Here is a 24,332-nt window from a genome sequence, read left to right on the forward strand (position 1 = left end):
TCAACACATGGTGTTGAACAAACAGTTAATTATTATACCCTTTTAAAAAATGTCTCTTTGAACTTAAGAGACTCTAAAGAAATCATCTTGACTGAACATAATTTAGTGAAGGAGTTTTATCATTCTTCAAGACAAGATTTTTGGAACCTATACCAGGCACAATGGTTTAAAACTCAAAACTGGGGGGAAAAATCCATTACAATCTCAATATTTCTATTTATTCTATACTTTATTTTGGGAGGGTTCATTAGCATTTAATTCTAAATGGTAAGTTCCAATAACAGACTCTCTGTGTTTCTACTACACATTTTAGTATTATAAAATTGCTAATGTTCTTTATAAATGTGGTGCTTTCACTTTAGTCATTGTAAATTTATTTATATCTGAAATAAGCCATGAAACTGAGGTTAAACACTACTCATATTAAAGTAGTGAATTCTACATACCTTGCAGATTGCTGAAATTTCCCTTACAATCTTCATTATAGGGTTATGTCCTGCGACTGGGCACTGACTAACAGAGGTACATTGTGCTAAGCCAGTGTTTATGGCCCACTTTGAGAGAGCTGCTAATGGGTTGCTCTGGTTTATTTACTTGGAGCCTTGCAGCTCCCATTGGCTACTATTTGCCATTTGCAGCCAAGGTAGACGCAAAACCGGAGTGGCCCGTTAGCAGCTTTCTAAAGAGGGCCCGCTGCCCACTTTGAGAGAAACTGCACCAAGATAAAAGTGGAACATCTCAACAAGAGAAAAGTAACGCCAAAACTTTTGATTATGTAAAGGATTGTCAGTGAATGGCTTCTCAATTCTACCTTTTACACTAGAATGTTTTCAGATATTTCTGAAATAACTTTGAAAATGTCTATTTTATAAAACTACAGAAGTCTACACTTCCCACTGTGCAACTTGAGATTTTTGATTCTCTTACTCTGATGGAATTTTAGCCAAATTGTCTAACAGCAACTTTAAATTATGAGACTTTACCTCACCTCTTAGCTTTTATAGTTTGTGTGTCTACTTTTTTCCCCACTATTGTCAGTCTGCAAGTTTTAGTAGAGTATGATTTTTATTAAGTGAGATTATTTGCTTACTGTGTCAACTTTTGAAGAAAATGCAGGATGCTACTCTTTCCGAGGGACCAAATGCCAAAATATTAGTTTAATCAAGAAGGTTCCGCATTCAAAATGGTGCTAAAAGTCAATTAAGTTTATTTCTGTATTTCTCTAAATTAGCATAAAGCTTCACAAATCTAGAGAATAAGTTTGTTTTAAACCAGTGACAATATCGTAAGTTATAATTACTAAAAATTTTCATTTGCCAATGACCTGGCAAGAATTTTGCCTTCATTTTACAGTCACCTTTGTCTACTGTCTCCTTTGCTTCCGAAGAAAAAAAATGCACATAGTATTCTTTTGAAAAAGCTTAATCTAAGTCTATTATACAGTCAAATATGTAAGGGTCAGAGCTTCAGGCATTCCAGTATGATGGTCAGAACTTTCAAGAAAGCAGCCAATTTTACATTTCTTTAAACGGGGTTGTATCTGCTCTTTGGCATTATGAGCAAGACTTCTTAAAAATAAAGATAGCTTTGTCTGACAGCTTATATAGGATAGCCTACCCAAAGTCTAGAATTGTCAATTTTTCCTCAGCAATTTTACATAATTTGTAACAAGAAATTAAGCTTTTTTGTGACACAGAATGAAACAGCCAGTGATGAAAATTTAATACTAATCAGCACCAAACAATATTTATACAAAATTAAAATGTTATCTGTACAATATATAAACTTGGCATTCATAAATTTGTTCATACATTAAAAAGTTCTGTACTAATATGTCCATAACAGTTTTTATGATCTTACTAGTCAACAGGATGAGCTAGATGACTCTGGAATTGCACCTCCGATTACAATACTGTTTTTGTCACTTAGAGTTTTAACTACAGATGTGGCTGGTGACTGAAGTACTTTACGTGAAAGTCTCATTCTGCCATCAGTTGGATCACGTCCAAAATATTTCACCTAGGGAGAAATGAGATTGTTTCAGACAGTGTAAGAATTAGTTTCAGTGTAAAAATTATCATATATCAAACTGAAGGAACAAAATTAAAGGTGAATGGAAAATACTGATATTAAGAACATACGTTGTTATAGTTTATTACCATTGGGCACCATTAAATCTATTTTGCACAATCAATTCTTATTCCCACTGAAGTGAATAGCCTAAAATTCCATTTACTCCAAGGGAGCAGAAGTGGGTTTTTAACTAAGGATGTTAAGGACTCGTCCACTATCCAACGAGCAAATGCTTATTGGGCAGTCAAGTTGACTAGTCGCTTCCCCCTCCCCCTTGCTGCCTCTATCAGAGGCAGAAAAAGTGGGGGAAAGAGAGGATACTTCAAAGGGGCAGTACCGCACAGCTGATCCCGGGCTCAGTGTGGCACTGCCCCTTTGAAACACCATGGTGGCGTTTCAAAGGGGCAGCACCACACAGAGCCCGGGATCAGCTGGGGACTCCCCACCTGACCCTGGCTCGTGCGGCATTTCAAAGTGGCAGTGCCGCATGGAGCCTGGGGTCAGCGGGGGACTCAAAGTTCCCCGCTGACCCCTGGCTCCATGCGGGCGCTTTCACTTTGAAATGCACTAGAGCCCCATTGGGGGCTCTTTTGCATTTCGAAGTTGGAACTCTGCGTGCAGCCCAGGGCCAGCAGGAAGTCCCACTGACTCTGGGCTCCATATGGGTACTTGCGCTTTGAAATGTACAAGAGCCCAGGCTGCACACGGAGTTCCAACTTTGAAATGCAGAAGAGCCCCAACATTGCAAAGGAGGAATGTGGAAGTGCCTATTGAGTAGTTGATGGAAATTCCATCGACTACTCGACTAGTAAACTAATCAATATTTAACATCCTTATTTTTAACCAACATATAAAGCTATAAGTATGACAAACTGAAGTATTTATAAACAGATTTAGCTATATTCGTCTTGTGCCAACACAAACCAAGGATGACATAAAAGCTATTATACCTTTTGGCAATGAAACAAAATTTACAATATTATTTTTTCAATACTGTCGTCAAGGCTTAAATAAATACCTGAATTTCTTGGCCAACATCTAATCCCAGGGCGCTAGGATGTTTAATCTAGAAATAAAAGTTACATAATTAAATGAAATGCTCTTAAATCCAGAAAGTTATTGAAAGAGTTAGCTTTACTAAGGCTACGTCTACACTACGAGATTTCTTGGCAAAGAATATGCTAATGAGGATCTCATTTGCATGAGTCATGATGTCATTTGCATAATTTCTACTGATCCGTTTTTGCGCAAAAAGAAACTGTCCACAGTGCTTGTTTTTTGAGCAAAAACCCAGCACAAAAACGGATCGGCAGAAAATATACAAATGAGACCCTCATTAGCATATTCTTTGCCAAGAAAACTCGTAGTGTAGATGTTGCCTAAGAGTAACAGGCACATAGAAGCCTTTGCCAAAAGATTTAATTTACTTAGAATATAGCATTGTAACCAAACAGGAAATGAGCGGGGAACAAGTTTTCCAACTAGAATGGAGGATTTAAACTATTCAAGAAACCCTGGCAGAATAATATTGGTTTTACAATATGATGTGATGAAAAGCAAAAGTTAAATGCCAAACAGTTTTTCTGAGGGCAATATTATTCTTTCAGTCACAACAGAACTCAGTGGAACTGTACATCAGTATACAAGGTAAGAACTTGGTCCTAAATACTTAACTACTTTCCCCCCGCCCCCCAGGGGAGTATTCAGCACATACATAAAACTATTTGTTTATTGAAACATCTGTACCACCATGGTGGTTCCTTGTTGATGTAGCACCAGTATTCAACATGATAGGACAGGGCTACTCAACATGCGGCCTGCGGCCCTGTTTGTGGCCCACAGTGCAGTTTGTGTTTGTGGGGCTCAACATGTGGCCTACGGGTGGGAGCCAAAGGAAAAAAGTAGTCAATATAATGGTCTTCTGTTGATATGCATTTTCGTAGTTAAATTCCTGGACTGTAATTGCTCATTAAAAGTGCTGTCGTGTGGGTGGAAATCGGGTAAATATTACATTTTATTAATATCAGCAGAACTGACTTAAATGGGGCCTGTTTATTGTATAGTCTTGCCTTTAATTTTTGTATTCATGCCAATCAGTGTGAAAGAAGCTATTTGCATATACATGCAACCACCCTTGTGTTGCGGCCCTCGGCATGTGCCGTGAGTATGAGTGGCCCCTGAGGCTTTCAAAGTTGAGTAGTCCTGTGATAGGACATTGTTGGTACTACTAATACCTACTGGAACATGCAGTCAGTTCACAGAAAGTTCAGAAAATAAGGAAATAGTTTTTCAGGGTAGCCAATGGAGGAGAAGTTTTTCAGCAGTATATTATGCATAGGACCTGGAATGACCTTTAATTGCCAGCTATTAACCCAAGGCCTAAGATTTACTATTTAGGAAGGGAGTAACCTTGCTGGCATGCCTCAAGGTACACATCATGCAATTTGAAATTAAATCATAATGTACAGTGTATCATACTATACTTGCTTTTAATATTGCCAATTTTATATTAAATAATCCTTTACAATTCTACTTACTACTTCTGTTTTTGTTAAACCCGCTTTTCTCTTGTGCAAAACTTACAGGCCAGGACCAGCGAGAAGTATGGGGAAGCAGATTTACTATTGGGGCAATGCCAACTTCCCCCACCCATTCATACTCATTAAATAATAATAATGAATGGAGATTGCCTACCTCCTAGAACTGGATGGGACCTTGAAAGGCATTGAGTCCAGTCCCCTGCCTTCACAGCAGGACCAAGTGCCATTCCTGACAAATTTTTGCCCCAAATCCCTAATGGCTTCCTCAAGGATTGAACTCACAATGCTGGGTTTAGTAGGCCAATGCTCAAACCACTGAGCTATCCCTCCCCCCACTTTTACATTCACTGGTAAAAGTCAGAGTGCTGGGATTCTTACCAGGGTGATATCCCTGGACCTTGGCTATACCCTGTCCCTCTGATGAGCTTCTAGTAAGTCTCTGAAATCTGAAGCCCTTACCCTCTAACTCTCCACATGCATTTCCTTACATTAGATCACTGTTAAGTAGGCAATATAACCTCCCATAAACTCTGACTTTGGTGCTGCAATGCTCTACTCTTCCAGCTCATTTGAACAACTTAAAAAAATAAGAGAAAATCTTGTTGGGAAACCCAGCAGTACTTGGCCTCCTTGTTTTTCTTTTATTACCTTTCTTTGATCAAGTTGTGAATTATGAAGTAGCACTGGAGACATATTCGGATACAGTTTTATCATCACTCCAGTATCTCTGCATCAGAAAAGAGTTAGGTTATTTCAAAATAATTTGTTTAGAGAGCAATACATTTATTCTGGCTCACGCTTACAATGGAAATATACACTGAATTTCTAGAGTAAGATTTCATTCATCATTTACCTATTAGAACAGAGGATGGGCACACTTTCATTTAAACCATCTGTCCTGAAATGCAAGCTTCATTTTTTTAATAACAAGTGACTAGTACATATTTTTCTAGGTTTATCTTTTAAATCAATATATTACATCATAGTAAAGGAAAAGCACACTCCCAACTATAGCTGAGTGCCAAATGTTAGAGGCCTTATAAATACATAAGACAGATAAAGCAAAGTCTACAGAAAAGCCATTGAGAAAAGGAAAAAAGAGGATTTTTCCCCCTCATAGCAAAACACTAGTAGAGGAGCTGACTGCAATCTCACCAGCGGTACAAGGATTTCCTACATAAATCTTGGAGAGTAGTGCATCTTCGCTTTCTCACAAAGGAAATGTATATTATCAAACAGTAGCTACCTTTATAAGGGTTCCCTCCTCCTAAGGGTTCTACTCCTCTACATTCTTAATAATAATAATAATAATAATCTTCTGCAATAGGTCCACATAGATGAAGAAGCACTAAATTACTCTACATTCAGGTTTGCCTGGCTTGTTTGCTCCTTGGGAAGATAGTTTCCTCCTGTTGGTATCAAAAGAAGGTGTGTGCAAGCTAGGAGTTCAAATCTCCTTTCCCAGGCTACGTCTAGACTACATGCCTCTGTCGCCAGAGGCATGTAGATGAGGCTACCAGGCATAGGAAAATGAAGTGGCGATTTAAATAATCGCAGCTTCATTTAAATTTACATGGCTGCCGCGCAGAGCCGATCAGCTGTTTGTTGGCTCAGCGCGGTAGTCTGGACGTGCAGGTGTCGACATCAAAGGCATTTGTCGACCACCAAGGTATGCCTCCTGGAATGAGGTTTACCTGGGTGGTCGACAAATGCCTTTGATGTCGACACCCGCGCGTCCAGACTACCGCGCTGAGCAGACAAACAGTTGATCGGCTCAGCGCGGCAGCCATGTAAATTTAAATGAAGCGGCGATTATTTAAATCGCCGCTTCATTTTCCTATGCCTGGTAGCCTCATCTACATGCCTCTGGTGACAGAGGCATGTAGTCTAGATGTAGCCCTAAAGTATTAGCAGATGGTCCAGATTCTTCACAAACACTAATCCTTCCATGGCCCTTGAGTTATCAAGGCCAATGACTCACTGAACCTTTCAGGTTTTTAAAGGGATATAAATATGTAATGGGTTAACTCAAATCTCTCCAATTATATTCTAAGTGACCATTTAAAATAATATCCCAGGTATCAATTAGACTTCTTGACATTCAGAAGACAAATGTATCTTACCTAATTTCAGTTATTGTGGCTGTATAAACTGCTCCAAATTCCAACTGATGCTCTTGCTGCACGGGGAAAAAACGTTGTCAGACACAGGTTCGTAAAATAAAGAAATTCAAAGCAAATAATGGAAATCTGTCCTTACATCATCTTTGCAGATTTCCTTAATAAACTCTTGTGCTTCATGCATAGCATTAGGTGTTGGGGCAAATACAGAAAATGTCTCTTCATCCACCTGACTCACTGTTACCCCTTAAAAATGAAAATGTACACGGAATTAAACACTGATGACAATCATGAAATAAAAATGTCCTCTACAACTAAACCAGTAAAGAGGAAATTCATACTACAGCAGACCTATGTTAAAGACTTAATGTGAGCACATAATCCTGTGCAAGCCTACTGTTTTATAGTGAAATTTACCACAAAACTTCATTTATATCAAAACTGTAAACCAAGGTTGGGCAAAATGTGGCCCCAGCAAAAATTTCTCAGCTCTCATTGACCAGTGTCTGGAGCTGAGAAATTTTGCTGGGGGCAGAGTAAAGCCTGCCTTCCCCTTTCTCACCCCTCCATCCCTCTCCTCCCATTCCCCCATGCCTGGAGCAGAGCCAGCATCCTGGGATTGCAGCAGACAAGCAGAGAGCCTGCCTCAGGTTCCTGCAGGACTGCTAGCTGGGAGCTGCCTAAGTAACCATCTTCCAGGCAGAGCCTGCTTCTGGCACTCCTCCTCCTCTCCCCCCCAACCACCTGTCCCAAGCCACCATTCCCTCCTGCCCCAGGTCACCACCCAAATCCTCTATAAACCTTCCCCCTACCTCCTCCAGGTCACAACTGCCTCCCAGATCCTGAACCCCTTGGCCCAGGCCAAAATCCTCTCCTGGACCCATACTCCCCCCCTCCAACTCTGTACCTCATTCTCCTGCCCCAGGTCACCACCCAAACCCTCTGCAGCCCATCAGCCCTCTACCTCCTAACACTCCTGCCCTGACTCTTGCACCCCCCACTTCCTGCCCTCTAATTGTCAACAACATGATATCCCATAAAGTAAAGGTTTCACATGCACCAAAGAGAGCTAATATCACATTTATACAATAAATAAATAAAATAAATAAATAAATATCAATTATAATAATGACACTCTTACCAGTTTCAGCCTGTAGTTTTTTTAAGTTATAGCCGCCTGGCCCAACAAACCTTACTCTTTTGGAGATAGGCACCTGAACAGTTTCTGAAAGAGAACATGTAAGTCACAGTCTGAAATGCAGCATTAAGAAATATCACAAGAATTTAGAAGATCAAGTGATACTCATTTAGGTTTTTAATTTTAGTGACCTGCTTTGTAAAGATCTGTTAAATATGCTTCTCTCTCAATGACCGAATGAAGTTTAACTACAAAGAAGTTCAGAACCTGGATCACTATAAATATTTGATCAGGAATTCTGGCAGATATAAAACAAAAGCCAGCACTCAGATACATGTACATAACTTACACAGATTTAGTGAGAGTGAAACAGATAGAATTGGTAGTTGAAAGTTAAAATGAGGCAATATTTTTCCCACCCTCAATACAACAATTGAAATATTTTAATTTAATCAAATTTCACAAATCCTGGTGGGGGAGAGTATAGGAAACACTAAGGGTATGTCTAGACTACAAGTCTCTTTCGAAAGAGAGCATCTAGACTGCAACCACTTCTTTCAAAAAAGCAAGCCGCTTTTTCGAAAGAGCACCCAGGCACCCCCCTCAGCCAACAAAAAGAAAATTACAACCACCTGCACTCGTAGCTAAAGACAAAATATTTTAAACAGAAGTTTATTTCAAATCTCTCATCTTAAAACAAGTGATACACAATTATATTATACTCAATATTACCTACAACTGGTCCATTTTCTTTTCTGTTTGGTCTGGGTTTTGCAATTGTTTTGTTCATAATTTGCAAGATCTCTCTCTTTGCAACTGTTAGGAAAAAAGACAGTACTACGTTTAAAGTGAAAATAAACACTATATTTGCTTTTAAATTTGAGGTAGGATACAAGGAGGCTACCCAAACTAATGTGAGTATTTAGCATGACAAATATAGTATTTATCACTGACGTCACATACATTAGAGATAAAAATGACAAGTTGTCCTGTGGCATCTTAGAGACTAACATACATATATAGTATCACGAGCTTTCGTGGGAAATCATGAGACTATATATTTTTGTTAGTCTCTAAAGTGCTATGGCATTTCAAAATCATGCCCACAGTATGGTTGAAACTGCAAATATTTAGCAAGAACTGTTGTTATAACTATGCAGTCTACAGAAGTAGCTCACTGATGTGCATTTATATCTGTGATGCACAAAAGAACCAAAAATTGCTTCACATACCAACTATAAATCCCTCAATGCAAAGGACTGTGCACTTAAGTCACAGGATGATTTTTTCCCCCATTTTGTGACTGGTGCATTTTAAAATGTGTGAACAGGGAAGCTGGTGACAGAAGGGTGCTAATACAGCTGGGAAAGGCTGATGCTCCTCCAAGGGGACTGCCTAAGTGCTGCTGAGGCAGACAGGATTACTCCCTATCCTCTGCTTTTGGCTCTTCCTGATCAATGCTCTGCTCCAGGGTAGGGGCTGGCTACCTAGTGGCTAAGTGGAGCAGAAGTGTTGCTGTGTGACTGTATGAAGGACAGAGGCAGCAATAGTGTGGGGGGAGGGGTAGAAGATGTGAGGCATGGAGAGGGCAGAGTTCCACTCCTTCCTTTTTCCCCTTGGGTCCTAATGACTATACAGAACTGAGACCATCGACAAATAAAACTTACTTTGTCTTCAGTGCACATCAACTTTCCATAAAAGCATTAACTTGTGTGTTTCATCTTCAAAAGTCCCATGTACATTTGGTCACCTTTTACTATTTATATATTTATTTATTCAGATTCCCAAAACAGTAAATATACATTATGAAATCTACTTGATCCATGTATAAAACTGTCTGTCCATTAAAATGATTTCCCATACCTTGTTTTGAACAATACTAATGTTTGGAGTGGGATCTGCCTTTTTCCAAAAATGAACCATTACATATCTACTTGTTCATAGTAGATGTTAACAGTAGGTCCTCCCTAAAAATCAATTATCTTCTTCAATCTAATAGAATGACTATGAGTGTAGCCTGATTTTAAATTACCTGGAAAATTCTATTTATTATTTTCCTTCAAAATATTATTTCAGAACATTCCCGTCATAAAGGTTCATCCATATGCTCTCCGGTGTTTATTACTTCAATTTTCCTTACCTTAAATGAAGTAAGGTATTCTGTAACCAATTTCCTTAGCATTTACACAAACTGATGAAGTTTGGTCGTTTATTCAAATATCTTCTATTGATCCAAAAGTGGTATATTTTTTCATATCATTTCCCCCTTTAACTCTAACGGTAGCCTTCTAAATTAATATGGAAGAATTTGCTGCATCATATTGTGATGATATTTCAGTTAGCCTTTCCCATAGCATTAGAATTTCTATCCTTAATTGACTCCTAAAACTTGGGTTTACTACATTTTATATAATGCTTTAGTTGCAAGTAAGCTAAAACTGGAATATCAATATTCTATCTTTCAGAGTGGGTCCATAGAGTTTTTTTATTTATTCATGGGAACTTATTATTCCACACAATTTTTATTTGAAATTCCTTTAGCATTCTTTTTGGTATATAGATGGCAGGGTCTGAAATTGAATGGTTGCCAAAAACCTCATTTTTACCACAGATATATGGCCAATCCAAGACATTTGTTTTCTGATCCATAAGTCATTTTTCAGTTTTTAAATAAAGGGAGGAAAGTTATTTTCATATAGTCAACTGAGTAGTAAAAATATTGATTCCTAAATTATGTTTAACTAAACTCAAACATAGCTTGCACCTATTTAATCATATATCTTCCAGCCCAACATTTAATATTTCAAATTCAGTATTAATTTAATAGTCTGATATATCATTGGATCTTTTTCACAATATATAATTTATATAGTGATGGACTGATAACCATTAGCATTCTATTGTCTGCACGCAGTGCACATTTACATTGTTTTATTAATTGGGGCCTCTGTGAGTGAGTAACAAACATGTTCCCTAGCTCCTGGCAGGATTTTGAATTTATAAGAGAGCTGGGAACTGCTAGACATTCTGGAGACAGTATGAAAGTTAAGAGTATTTAACTCTTTTTTTATACACAAGCACGTACAGAAGTTAATTCTTAGCAATTCAGAGCACACTAATCTTTCAGATGGCACAAGATTTGTATACATGAAAATATTGAAAAGTTAGGAATTACTCTCTTAAAATTGATGAAGTGGGTCTTTGCCCACAAAAGCTTATGCTCCAATACATCTGCTAGTCTATAAGGTGCCACATGACTCCTTTGTCACTTTTGCAGATCCAGACTAAAACGGCTACCCCTCTGATATTTTTCTCTTAAAATTTGTACAACACACAAATATGGACTTACCTGTGGCTTGCTGGATGGTTTCCATTACAATTTTTAGTGGTATCCCTGGTAGTTTTATATCAGCCTTAGGTGGAAAAAGAGTTAAATGACATCAGCATGTTTGAAAGGGCTATTGTCCAGTCATATTTTCTTATTTCATTTTAAGGGGATTTAATAAATTAAAATACCTGCAAAGCAGTTATTCCTTTATTAGTACCAGCCATTTTGAAGTCCATATCACCATTGTAATCTTCAATTCCCTACAGGGTACATGGAAACACATACTTTGAACAAGCCAGATTAAATCTATATTTGATACTGCAGTAAAAGGCCATGTCCTTGGTCACATCCTCATACCTGTGAGCAGGGATCGACAAATTGCTGTTTCTACTTGCCTGCGGCGAGTAGATTTCAGCCGGTCGCCCCGTTTGCCAGCAGCACGTGCATGCACAATACGGGTCTTGCACATGCGCAGTGCAGGGCTGGCGAGTAGATTTCACCGCCTTTTGTTAAGCCCTGCCTATGAGTCACAGTTTTTTGTTTGCTAGATTCAAAGTTGCGTCTTTTAAGACTTCAATGCCTTTCTTTAGTGCCATGTCACTATTCTTTATTAACTCTGGACATTTTCCCCTTGCGGTCTATTAGTTATTGCAGGCTATATATTTTTATAACAGAATAGTTTTGTTATTCATCATGAAAGGTTACTTCAGGAGGAACAAGTTGTACTCTCTCAGAAAAACTGATATCAAATTATTTTAGTGGAAGAAAAGATGGAAGCCTGATTCAAAATACACTAGTTGTCAGTCAATAAATGGGGTGGTCATGTCTACATTTACAAGCTTACCAAAGTTGCAGTTATACCAATAAAGCTGTGCCACTGCAAAGATTGATCATGACAGAAGAAAGCTCTACTGTGGACATAATAAAATCAGCTTAATGTGCACTTGTAGCTGTGTCAACAGGGGACCGTCTCCCGTCAACTCAGTGCTGTGCACATGAGCGCTTATGCCAGCAAAACTTATATCACTCACAGGTGAGATTTTTTTTAAATCCTCGAGTGTCTAAAGTTTCGTCAACATAAGTCCAGAGTAGGTATGGCCTAAGTCAGGCATGTCCAAAGTCCGGCCCGGGGGCCAATTGCGGCCCGTGTTCCGGTTTAATACGGCCCCCCAGGTAATTTGGCAATATCTATCTTTTATGGCCCCCAACGAATCCATATGTATTGAGATGAATACATTGTAAAATCTCAGTTAATGTCAGTTGGTCTAAATCAGTTATAAATATATTTGGACACAACATGTATACTTGGTGTTATGTTCCTGTTCATATTTTTTGAACTTAAAAGTTGACAGACAACCTTTATTACCAATAATATGTAATGTACTTTACAATGTTCCTGACATATATTTCAGCTTCCTGGATTTTTTTTTCATCTGGCCTTCAGATATGAAAGGCAGAGTGGTTTAACACCTGTTTAGATTTGTCATCCATGTGACGAAATGAAAAGTATGCCATTTGCAATAAACTTTGCATAAAATAGTTAATTTGCATTTAATTTTAATGGTTCAAAGAATGTCAGGCAAAATGGTCGGCCCTCATGCATGTTCACTTCATCAAATCTGGCCCTCTTTGAAAAAAGTTTGGACACCCCTGGCCTAAGTCATGCCTCTTCTTTCCTCAAATGGAAGAGAAAGAACGCAATAGAAGTGAAGTTAACTGAGCTTGAAGGAAAAGGGGCAGACAGTAATACATAAAATGAAGATATGGTTAACAGATATCCTTAAAGAGATCTTTCCCCAAAAGGGGGAAAGTAAAACAAAATACATCCATAACTATATACAGGCAGTCCCCGGGTTACGTACAAGGTAGGGACTGTAGGTTTGTTCTTAAGTTGAATCTATATGTAAGTCGGAACTGGCGTCCAGATTCAGCCGCTGCTGAAACTGACTGCCAGTTCTGACTTACATACAGATTCAACTTAAGAACCCCAAGCTTCCCCAAGTCAGCTGCTGCTGAAACTGATCAGAGGCTGATTCCAGGAAGCCTGGGGCAGAGCAACTCTGCCTCGGGCTTCTTGTAGTCAGCGCTGGTCAGTTTCAGCAGCGGCTGACCTGGAGACGCCTGGGGCAGAGCAGCTGGGGTGCTGCTGGGTCGCTCCAGTAGCACCGCTCCTCGGCGCTACTGGACCAACCCAGCAGCACCCCAGCTGCTCTGCCCCAGGCGTCCTGATTCAGCCACTGCTGAAACTGACCAGCAGCGGCTGAATCAGGACCTGGGGCAGAGCAGCTGGGGTGCTGCCGGGTTGGTCCAGTAGTGCCCAGAGCGGCGCTGCAGGACCAATCGGCAGCGCCCCAGCTGCTCTGCCTCAGGGTCCAAAACAAAAGCCTGGTCTGCTGGGGGGGAGGGGGACACACTAGCTGCGCCCCCCCACCCCCCAGCAGACCAGGGACACGGGAGCAGAGCCGCAGCGGCAGGGGGTGCCGCGCCTCTGAGGCTTTGCTCTAGCAAAGTCTCAGAGGCGCGGGACCCCGCCTCTGCTGCGGCTTCAGTCCCGGTGCCTGTTGTCTGCTGGGGACGGTCGAGGTGGCGGTCGAGGTGCCAGGTCGAGGTGTCGGTCGAGCTGCTACGGCTTCAGTCCCGGTTCAGTCCCGGTCCTCTGAGCCAGAGCAAAGCCTCAGAAGCGCGGGGAACCGCCGCTGCTGCCGCTTCAGTCCCGGTGCCTGTGGTCTGCTGGGGACCGTCCCCAGCAGAGCACAGGCACCGGGACTGAAGCCGCAGCCGCGGCGGGTTCCCGCGCCTCTGAGGCTTTGCTCTGGAGACGGTCTCCAGCAGACCAGGGGCACCGGAGCAGCTTACGAACGGGGCTTCCTCGCCCCGGAGCTCGCAGGTAGCAATCCGACGTATGTCGGATCCGCGTAAGTCGGGGACTGCCTGTACTAATTTGGCATTACATGTTCCCAAAGTACTCTGAACAAATATTGCAAGAGATTCTGGTAGCTTTGTGTGACAGGAGGAAACAAGGAAGGGGAAAAATAACTACTAGAAACACTCACTAGGATGTCTGTTAGCAAACGATAATCCTCAATTTCTCCATTTTTCTCAGGCTGACATCTGGTAACCAGTCCTACTGCTACACCTGCCACAGCAGCTGATATTGGGACTCCTAACAGCAATACATGAAAATATTTCTATTATCCTGTCATACCACAATTTATAGCCATTTAATGAATACATTAGTTTATTCTCTACATGCGTTTTACACATTGTACCTGCATCCATTAATGCCAAACTTCCACCACATACAGAAGCCATTGATGAAGATCCTACAGGGAGTCAGAGAATGGAGATGTATCTATCACAAGTTACAAGCAAAACTAACTAGTGAAGTTCTTTGGTAATTCTAAAATTATACCCCTTACAATGGATTGCACAAAGGTCTTAGAAGAGTGAACTAAATCAGAAAAGTTTGTAGGCAATATGCCATTTATTAACCTTCAGTTTGTGTCTTCCCCTTTTACTTGCAACCTACTGCTTTGCAAGTTAAAGCACTTCTCTAACAACCATAACTGAGGTTCAGAAACATGCACATACTTGTCATTTTCAGAATTTCACTAGCATTGTTAAATAGAAAACCTAGTTAATTAGCTAGAACAATTGCTAGTACAGTTGATCAAAATCAAGACACTTAAAGAAACTCATTGGCTCTTCATCAACAGGTAAAAAAATGAAAATGAAATTTTAATACCATTTGACTCCAAGACTTCTGAAGTGACCCTTATTGTGAAAGGGAAATCTTGGGGAATAACTGGCTTCAAAGCTTTCTCTGCAAGTGCACCTGTATTTAAAGGTACAAAATACATTTAAAAAAGTTATTAAATGAAGAACTACAATAATTTTGTTTAACTACTCTAAGTCTCACTCACCATGTCCAAGTTCTCTTCTGTTCACACCAGTAACTTTGCCAATCTCATTAGTTGCATAAGGAGGAAACTAGAAAAATGTAATTTTTATATAGAAAGTAAAACAGCATGTGGTGCCCTTTCCTTCTTTGACTGCTTATTTGCCTCAAAACAAATAATAACAGCCACCCCCCCCCCAAAATACAAGTGTATCAAGTAAGGATGTAAAAGTGTAGTCGATTAACTGATGAGCAAAAGCTTATCGGTTAATGTTATAGACTACACGCATTTTCTCCTCCCCCACTTGCCAGTCTATTTTTTTTAGCAGGCTGGCCAGCAACCCAGCTCAGTTCCCAGATACGGCGTGAACCAGAACTCAGACCATCTCTTAGATAGGGGCTGCTGCCACCCTGCGCCACTGCCTCTTTATCAGAGCCAGCAGCACAGGGCGACAGCACATGTCCACGAGGGGAACTGGGTTTGAACTGGCTTCCACCTGGCACCCATCTCTGATACAGTGGCAGCAGCACTGAGTAGCAAGGTGAGTGAGGGCAGAGCGCACTGGCTGCTGGCCCCAACCCCAGGGACTACAGAATAGTCGACTAACTGATAAGAATTCATGAGGTTACTGGACTATTCAATTAACCGATATTTAACATCCCTAGTACCAAGAAAAATATTTATCAGTCACTTGAATAAACTTTCAGAATCATCAACTGTAAAATTCTTTGGCAACTAAAGAGATTTCATTTTATACATTTTCTATTTGGGGGATTTTTGCACCTTCCTCTGAAGTGTCTGGTACTAGACATTGTCAGAAACACAACAATGAACTAGATGGACCGCTAATCCAATTTATGTTCCAGGGCTTTACTTAGCAGGGGTAATCTGATTAACTTTACAGTGATCTAGTTTGCTGTCAATTTCACGCCATCAAACAAATGATACTGATTTTCTGAAATACAGAAACTTATTTATTATGCGTGAATTGGCAATACAGCTGTGGATTACCAGTGTTTGATGTCTTTATGATTATCTCCCCCATTCTTTGTTTGCCTTTTCTTGTCCTATCTACATGCCTCATTTCTTTCCATCTCTAAACATTAAAAAAAATCCTTCCACCACCTTATTTCTTCCTTTTCTGCACACACTCTCTACTTTTAATAATAGGTGCTACAGTGGAGCAGTGAGAATTCAGCCAAAGCATTTTCTCTCTAGCACCATTACTCTTGATAGTTGACCGCCCCAGAGGCACCCTGGATTCTCATTCCATTAACGCAGCTCAAAAAAAAAAATACAGAACCTCAGAGTTATGAGCTGATAAGTCAACCATACACCTCATTTTCAACAGAAGCACACAATCAAGCAGCAGCAGACACTCCCTGCCCCCTCAAAAATACTGTACAATGCTGTGTTAACCATAAACTATTTAAAAAAATAAGAAAAGCAATATTTTTCTTCTGCCTAGTAAAGTTTCAAAGCTGTATTAAAGAGTTGTAAACTTTTTAAAGAACAATAATTTTGTTCAGAGTTATAGACAACCTTGATTCCCATGGTGTTTGTAACTCTATGATTCTACTGTTAATGCATTTGCAATAACTGAAGACCTACGGAGGCAAGCTAACCACAAGTAAATTTGTCAAGAACTGCATGTCACATCTTTACTTTTCTGTCATACAATCACAAGCTTATTCACAACGTAATATTACCAAGAGTACTTGGAATACAAGAGATTTGGAAATTATATCTGCTTTATGAAATATTTTGAGCAAATCCCCAAAAATGAAAAAAAATGGTTATGATATAAAAGATCTTGTTTACGATTTTATTAACAAACTCTTAGGCATGCTCATATTTATGGAATAGGCAACAAGACATATTAAAGACAACAAAGCCATCTTACCTCATAATGCAGCATAAAGTTTTTATCTTTCACTCCACTAGAAATTAAAAATAAGGACACCATCATACAGGAGCAACTGAATGTCAGCTTTCATTTAAAGGATTAAAAAAGTGAAAACAGCTCATTATCACTTAATATACATATCTACAAACAAGGTGGTAAAGGAGAAGTGTTTCAATGAACCAACTGAACAGCAAGACCATTTTCTATTGCTTTTGCACTTATTTATTTTTCTGAATTTTAGGCGTTGGCACACAAAAATTGTGCACTTTAACTAAAATGATTATTTTATAGTTAAAGCAATATAAGCCCCCTCTAATTTGAACACAATTATATTACAAGATGCTTTTCTTGTGTAGCTGCTTACTCCTGGCGGAATTCTGCAGCAAATTCTTCAGTTGGGTGAAAAAGCATTGTCACACGGCCCGCAGGCTCTTCCTGGCAGCGGCAGCAAGGAAGGGGGACCCACAGGGGAAATGGGCTCTGTACTAAACCGTTCCTCCTTATTCCCCCCAGCTTGGGGGTGGGGAGAGAAGCGCTCACTTGCAGGCTCCATCTTTGTTGCTCCCAATGACTAGGAATTGTAACTAATGGGAGTAGTGGGGGCAGTGACTGCAAGCGCAGGGTGGCACACACACACCTGTGCCCTCTTCCCCCTGAAGCTGTGCTAGATAAATTGCCCAATCCCCTCCCGCAATCTCCCTCCAGCCTGCTCTTACACCCTACCTTGTAGCCCGAACCTGCTCTCCAAGTCTGTACCCTACCAACCACCCAGATTCTGCACTGCCATCTCCACACGCTGCACCTCTCATTTTTTTGTCCCACTACAGAGCCTATGAGACACCACAAAATTTACTAGCCCCAGCTCTCCAGAAGAGTTAATCCAGCCATCAGGGGATCCCTAAGCTTGAGTGCCCTTCCATGAGGTTGAAGTGCAAGAAGAGTGTTTCTCTTTTTCTGCTTCTCAACTGCAGGCCACATGTATGGTGGTTTTGGAGGGGCATGTAAGGCAGCTTCTCGCTTCTGTGTAGCCCCCAATTGATTCTTCTGTGGGTCAATGGCCCCCAACCAAAAAAGCTTCCCCAATTAATGCACAGCATATTAGTACACTTCAGAAATCCTACCCCATAGTCAGTGTTCCCTCTAAGGTGCGTGCCTGTGCAGCCGTGCACAAAAAATTCTAAGCCCAGCCACCTTCTTCCCAGAGCCACGCAGTAGCGCTCAACTTCCTGCTGGATCTGGAAGGTGAGGTGGCATGCCTACTCCCAGAGCTCGGGCTGCATGGCAGGCAGAGCTGGGTGGCTGCTATTCTGGTGGCTGGGGCTGTGTTGGGGGACAGTTGTTCTAGCTGCCGCCGGGGTTTGGGGCCACATGGTGGGCAGGTAGTTGCCACAGAGGTTTGGGACTGTGGGTGAGTGGAAGGCTGTTGCCGAGGTTTGGAGCTGCAGAAGGTCAGGTTGCTGCCGCCAAGGTTTGTGGCCGCAGGTGAGTGGAGTGCTGCCTGGGGGCTGAGGCAGCAGCTGCGTAGTGGGCAGGCAGCTGCTCCAGGGCCAGCTCTGTGGCTCAAACACTGGGGTGGAGGTGGGGGTAGAAAAGACAGAATCAGGTAAAAAGAGAGCAAAATCAGCATTTCTTGTCTTGAGTAGGAATGATTCTGCACTCATATTGCTGTAAATCAGCAATAGTGATAAAACAAGTATGCGAATAAATGTTTACACTTCTTTTAAAAGAAGAACAGATGAACACAAAACAGCATTTTGGGAGCTGTTATACTTCAGGATATTAAGAATGGAATCACTCGGTTTTGAACTGTCCTTGAAGACTAAAACGTAGGGTTTTTACAGCTATTGGTGGTACGCTTAACGTACTTGATATTAGACTTCATTGTCCCATAGTTGTATTGAAATAAAAGAATCTTTAGATGCACACTAATAAATAGTTCTCCCCAGGTGATTTATCTGGCTAGGATACTGTAGTACTGACTTTAACTATACACTGAAGACACTTGTCTAAATATCAAGCATGAATTGGCCCAATGATGGCTCAGGTACATGTGATTCTGTTATTGTCAGCATATGCGCACAGGGTTCTGAAAAGCTGCAATTTTCAGGCTATTGCAGCTGAGTGGTCTGCCAGCTGCTTGGCTATGTCTATACTGACAACTGAATGACAAAGCTCATGTCCTTCACAGGTGTTACCCCTTGCCTCCCAAGACAAAAGTTTTGCGGTGGCAAGTACCAGTGTGAGCAGTATGTGGTGCACAGGAGCACTCTCCTGATGACAACGTGAATGCCATTCGTTGGGGGTGGAAGTATTTTATCAGCAAAGGAGCTGAAAAACAGCTTCACTGCCCGACTTTTAGTGGCATGCATGCATTGCCACTGATCCCAGGAGCTAGTGCTTTGTCAGGCCTGTCTAGGAGAGAGGGAGGGCAAAGAGGGCAATTTTCCTGGGACACTGGGTGTGTCTAGACTGTACCTGTAACCTGAAATAAGCTATGCAATTTGAGCTATGCAATTTGTGTAGCTTATTTCAAGCGTATTTCCAAATAGCTTATTTTGAAATTTGATGCTATCTACACAGCGCTAGATTTCGAAATAGAGCACTACTCCAAAATGTCCCTTAATCTTCGTGGAACGAGGTTTACGGGCACGTCAGAATAGCACACCCGTTATTTTGAAAGATACTGCAAAATAATGGGCATGCTGTCAAGACATGGAATACGCTACTTTTGGATACTGGAAGTATCCTGAAATAGCACCACAGTGTAAACATACCCTCATGACTCTAAAGGGCCTGGGGCTCTGGCCGCTGCAGTGTGCTTACCTTTGCCTCCTATGGAACTGTGGACAGTACAGATTTAGAGCAGCCTTGAGGCTAATCTAACTTACTGAAAACTTTGCAGTATGTTCTTATTAAATAAACATTTAAAGTCATGCACCTTGTTAGTTATCCCTAGTTTTAGTATTCTTTTTTCCATAACATTTTAATTATATAAATTAATAACTTGGGTGCCATGGTGGCACACATCTGAACAAGCTCACATGACCTCAATCTTGGTAGCACAAACAAAATTCACTACTTCATGGATGGAAAATCTTAGAGGAAACACTGTCAATAGTGTGTATTACCCGACTGTGTAGACTAGCTTTCAGTTCATTTCAATGAATAGGGTTCCCAACCCACAAGGACTGTCCTGGAATCTCCATAAATTAAAGATTAATCTTTAATCAAAGATGTCATCTGATGTAACCTCCAACCCAAACTAGCAATGCTATCAGTGAGATAATTAAAAGTGAAGTATGACCAACTTCTCAACCAGCTAGAAACAATTTTTTTCTGACAAATGAGGGTCTTTGGAATAGATTACTTCAAGTGAGAAATAATATCACTTATCTGACAATTTTACTTATTCCGGGTGAATCAAAACTACATCTGACTTGGTAGGGTCATCTAAAAATTACTGGAGAAGTAATTGCCAACATGGGACAAATAGAATGCTCCACGTGTTACATGTACTGACTCCACAGCACAAATCTATAAAGAACATACATTAAAAAAGTAAAATGCGTACAAGAAACCCCCAAGTTGTGACCTCCTGCACTTACAATTATTTTTTAAAGTGTGGAAAGGGCCAAAACCCCATGACGTATGACCCTGGCCTGCATTTACGACGGTGCCTATAGTAAATAAGGGTTTGAGTTACAATACCCCCAACTTGGGACGCTTCCCTGGGGACCAATCGCGTCACAAGTTGGGGGTTGCCTGTACACTATTTTCATTGTTATATTATTTAATATACTTGGAAAACATACTTGGAAAAAATTATAAGACTGACTTTAAAAATGACATAATTTGGCAAATTTATGTAGAGTTTTTACACATTTAGGAATCTTTTAATCAGTCTCATTATTTCAAACAGTGAATATTTTCTTGTATTTTTTGATGTATTGTTTGTAACTACTTAGCAACTACAATTATAAATTTCAGGCAATTCCAAAGAGCTACTGGTCATTTGGCACTTTTGAAAATCAAGCCATTTATTTAGAAACCTTATTTTAGATATCCATTTTTAAAAATCTTGATGAATATATATTAAGTTCCAGAAATGTTTATCAGCTATTGAAATTGCTCATTCCCCTTTATTATAAATGCAACAAAGCAACAGAAGGTAAGAGGGCACATACCTCACAGCTGTTGAAATAAGATCAGATTTTACACTTGATTCTAATGAATCAAATGTTACTGTACAGAGGACCTAGAATAAAAAGAAGGGAAAATTAAAACCTCACACAGTTTATGATCATATAAGACTATTTATATTGGGCACAAAGATTTACAGAGAGTTGATTCAGAAACTTCCTGATTGTCAGACATCAATTCTCAGTATCCTTCTTTACAATGCAAATGTCAATAGAATCAGAACTCAATCCTGTCAACGTCCACCGGTCTGTAAGGAAACAGATTGATTCCTGGCTCCCTCCCTCTGGTGTGGAAGGAGCATGGACTACAACAGAAGCAGCCTCGTCACCTTACAGAGATGGGAATTATTTCCGTTAATGACTCCCCTATTAATCAGTTAAAGAGCTAGACCGATGAGACTCAATTGTTCCCCAGGAGAAAGATAGTGGTGAAACACAGGTCTAATAAGAGGTCTCGGAGCAAAAACTCAACAGGGAGATCCTCTATCCTTTTCTCTCTCTCCCCTCCTACCTGCCTGAATTTTGATATAAAAAGTAACTGAATATATAATTTTATTTTTAAAAGATTTACAGAAAACTGTTTGGCAATCTCCTAGATGATAGTAGTTAAAATAGAATTCTCCAATTTACTTGAAGTCAACCTAATCATAGAATGAAACAACCAACAGAGAGAGCTTTCTTTTTTTGTATGTCAATAGTTTCAATGTAAAAAACCTCACACAGTTTCTTTTTATAAGCAATGCAGAGTTCCAAATAAGTACTTATGTATTTATTAGTCAACAGTGTGGCCTTGTAGCCAAGAAGGCTAATGGCATATTGGGGGGCACTAGGAGGAGCGATTATTCCCCTTTATTTGGCACTGGTGAGGTCACATCTAGAGTACTGCGGACAATTCTGGGCCCCCACTACAGAAAGGATGTGGACGCATTGGAGAGGGTCCAGCGGAGGGCAACTAAAATGATTAGGGGGCTGGAGCACATGACCTACAAGGAGACACTGAAGGATCTGGGCTTATTTAGTCTGCAGAAGAGATGTAAGAGGGGGATTGGATAGCAGCCTTCAACTTCCTGAAGGGAGGTTCCAAAGAGGATGGAGAAAGGCTGTTCTCACTAATGACGGATGTCAGAAAAAGGAGCAATGGTCTCAAGTTACAGCGGGGGAGGTCTAGGTTAGATATTAGGAAAAACTATTTCACTAGGAGGGTGGTGAAGCACTGGAATGGGTTACCTAGGGAGGTGGTGGAATCTCCATCCCTAGAGGTTTTTATGTCTCGCCTTGACAAAGCCCTAGCTGGGATGATCTAGTTGGGATTGGTCCTGCTTTGGGCAGGGGGCTAGACTCAATAACCTCCTGAGATCTCTTCCAGCCCTATGATTCTATGATTCTATGCAAGTAATAAGCAGTTTTACTGTGCACCACTCTTGATTAAAAGTAACTTCATAAAGAAAGGAAAGTAAAACCTATTAAATGGAATTATAGATAAATATATCTATAGGCCTAATTTTTGGTTGCTGGCCCTTCAGGAATTTTAAAAGTACTGAAAGTGGATATGCGATTCTGATTAATGGAACAATTCTAGGCAATTATGTTTTGTAATGTTATTTTGAAGTTTCCACTTCTACACAACAGAGTTTAGTTTTGTACACTGTTGCTTCTCATGGGAGCCAGGCAATATTAAGCTGAACCTGAATAGCACACAATGTATTTATAATTCTTTCATTCAAAAGTATTTAAGGTGTTTTCAATAATTACTTGATTGAGAAATAACAAACTTCATGGTTAACAGAAACTTTCAGCTTTGACAGCTACAACTCTGACATCTGATGTTTGAAAAGTATTACCTGTGTTTGACCTCTCTGAAACAATGCTGATCCATGAAGCATTTTAAACATATCCACTTCACAATTGATATTCCTGAGAGAAGTTAAGTCTCTACCATCACACCTATAGCAATAAAATATGAACTATAAAGTCACGAAAATCATAATTATGGAAAAACACTTGCAAAGAGCTTATTTAAAAAGATTTTGTGCATTTACCTTCTGTATTCATTCAGAATAAAGTTTCTAAAAATGTCCTTTGAAACAACATTAAAGGATTCAATAATTTCGTAAGACTCAGCCTCTGGAAATTTCTCTAGAAACACCAAACACAAATTAGAATTCCAATCTTCCAACGTTGGAAAACAAATTCCAGAACAGTTATTAACTAACAAACATTGTGGCCAGCATTAAGTACAACAAAACCCCACTGTGCTGCCATAAATGTTATTCACAATTGGGAGCACTCTCCAAACAGTTAGAAATTGTGTATTTCACAGAAGTGACTCCAGATGTATTAGAAGATCTTAACACATAAAGCAGCAATACTCTCAGCTACAGAAGTGGGTGCTCCACTACTTTCACTCTATGGCTATGCTTGCAATTGATTGACAAAACTTTGTTGTTTATGGGTGCTTCCCCTACCCAGAACAACAAAAATTTTGCCATAGTAGAGTGAAAGTGTGAACTCTACTTTGTTGGCAGGACCGCTATCTAGTACTTCTAGACCATGACAAAGTGAAAACGGTTTGTGGGGCAATTAGTATTTTGTTGCAAAAGTGCCAACAAACAACTTTCACATATGCCGGCTTTTAGCAGCATAGTCTTGTTGCTATAAGCTGCATTGTATAGACCAGCGGTTCGCAACCTTTTTCAGGTTGGGACCCATTTTGACAATTCAGTAAGACTTGGTGACTTAAGGCAATTCAAAAATGGGGGAAGGAGGGAGGGCAGAGCCACCTGGGGAGACACTTGGCGACCCGTTTAAAATGTAATGGTGACCCATATTTGGGCCCAGACTCATACGTTGGGAAACCATGGTATAGACATACTCTTAACTAGTAGTACCAAGGGCTAACAATAAACATCCAAGACCTCAAACAGGCATTCCGGCAAAACCAAAGAATGCCAGAATAGAAATATATTATTTCTAAGTTACAAGCAGAAAAAAAAAAATCTGTATCTATATATAAAAGGAAAACATGTCCAGGCCCACTTTATGCAACATAAAAAAGGGTATAACACCAATCTTAAAAAAAAAAAATCACATCCTTTGCAAGCCACTATAAACAGCAACCTTTCTTTTGAA

The 24,332-nt window shown here is 40.2% G+C and overlaps 1 protein-coding gene across 1 annotated transcript in view; it reads right to left on the reverse strand.

Annotated features, from left to right (window-relative positions):
- Nucleotides 1-24,332, reverse strand: part of PNPT1 (polyribonucleotide nucleotidyltransferase 1) — a 49,944-nt gene continuing 25,612 nt past the window's right edge. The window contains exons 12-28 of the mRNA XM_006122141.5: nt 23,243-23,339; nt 23,045-23,147; nt 21,189-21,259; nt 17,002-17,038; nt 15,123-15,189; nt 14,945-15,034; nt 14,469-14,522; nt 14,253-14,362; nt 11,388-11,459; nt 11,221-11,284; nt 8,604-8,687; nt 7,875-7,958; nt 6,873-6,979; nt 6,737-6,792; nt 5,262-5,340; nt 3,092-3,139; nt 1-2,019 (exon numbers count right to left, since the gene is read on the reverse strand). Of these exons, the coding sequence (XP_006122203.2) occupies nt 1,864-2,019; nt 3,092-3,139; nt 5,262-5,340; nt 6,737-6,792; nt 6,873-6,979; nt 7,875-7,958; nt 8,604-8,687; nt 11,221-11,284; nt 11,388-11,459; nt 14,253-14,362; nt 14,469-14,522; nt 14,945-15,034; nt 15,123-15,189; nt 17,002-17,038; nt 21,189-21,259; nt 23,045-23,147; nt 23,243-23,339 (1,379 nt within the window). The 3' untranslated portion in view covers nt 1-1,863. The remainder of the gene's footprint in view (nt 2,020-3,091; nt 3,140-5,261; nt 5,341-6,736; nt 6,793-6,872; nt 6,980-7,874; nt 7,959-8,603; nt 8,688-11,220; nt 11,285-11,387; nt 11,460-14,252; nt 14,363-14,468; nt 14,523-14,944; nt 15,035-15,122; nt 15,190-17,001; nt 17,039-21,188; nt 21,260-23,044; nt 23,148-23,242; nt 23,340-24,332) is intronic.

This window comes from Pelodiscus sinensis, chromosome 3, assembly GCF_052426305.1.
Source record: "Pelodiscus sinensis isolate ZL-2025 chromosome 3, ASM5242630v1, whole genome shotgun sequence".
NCBI classification, from domain to species: Eukaryota; Metazoa; Chordata; order Testudines; family Trionychidae; genus Pelodiscus; species Pelodiscus sinensis.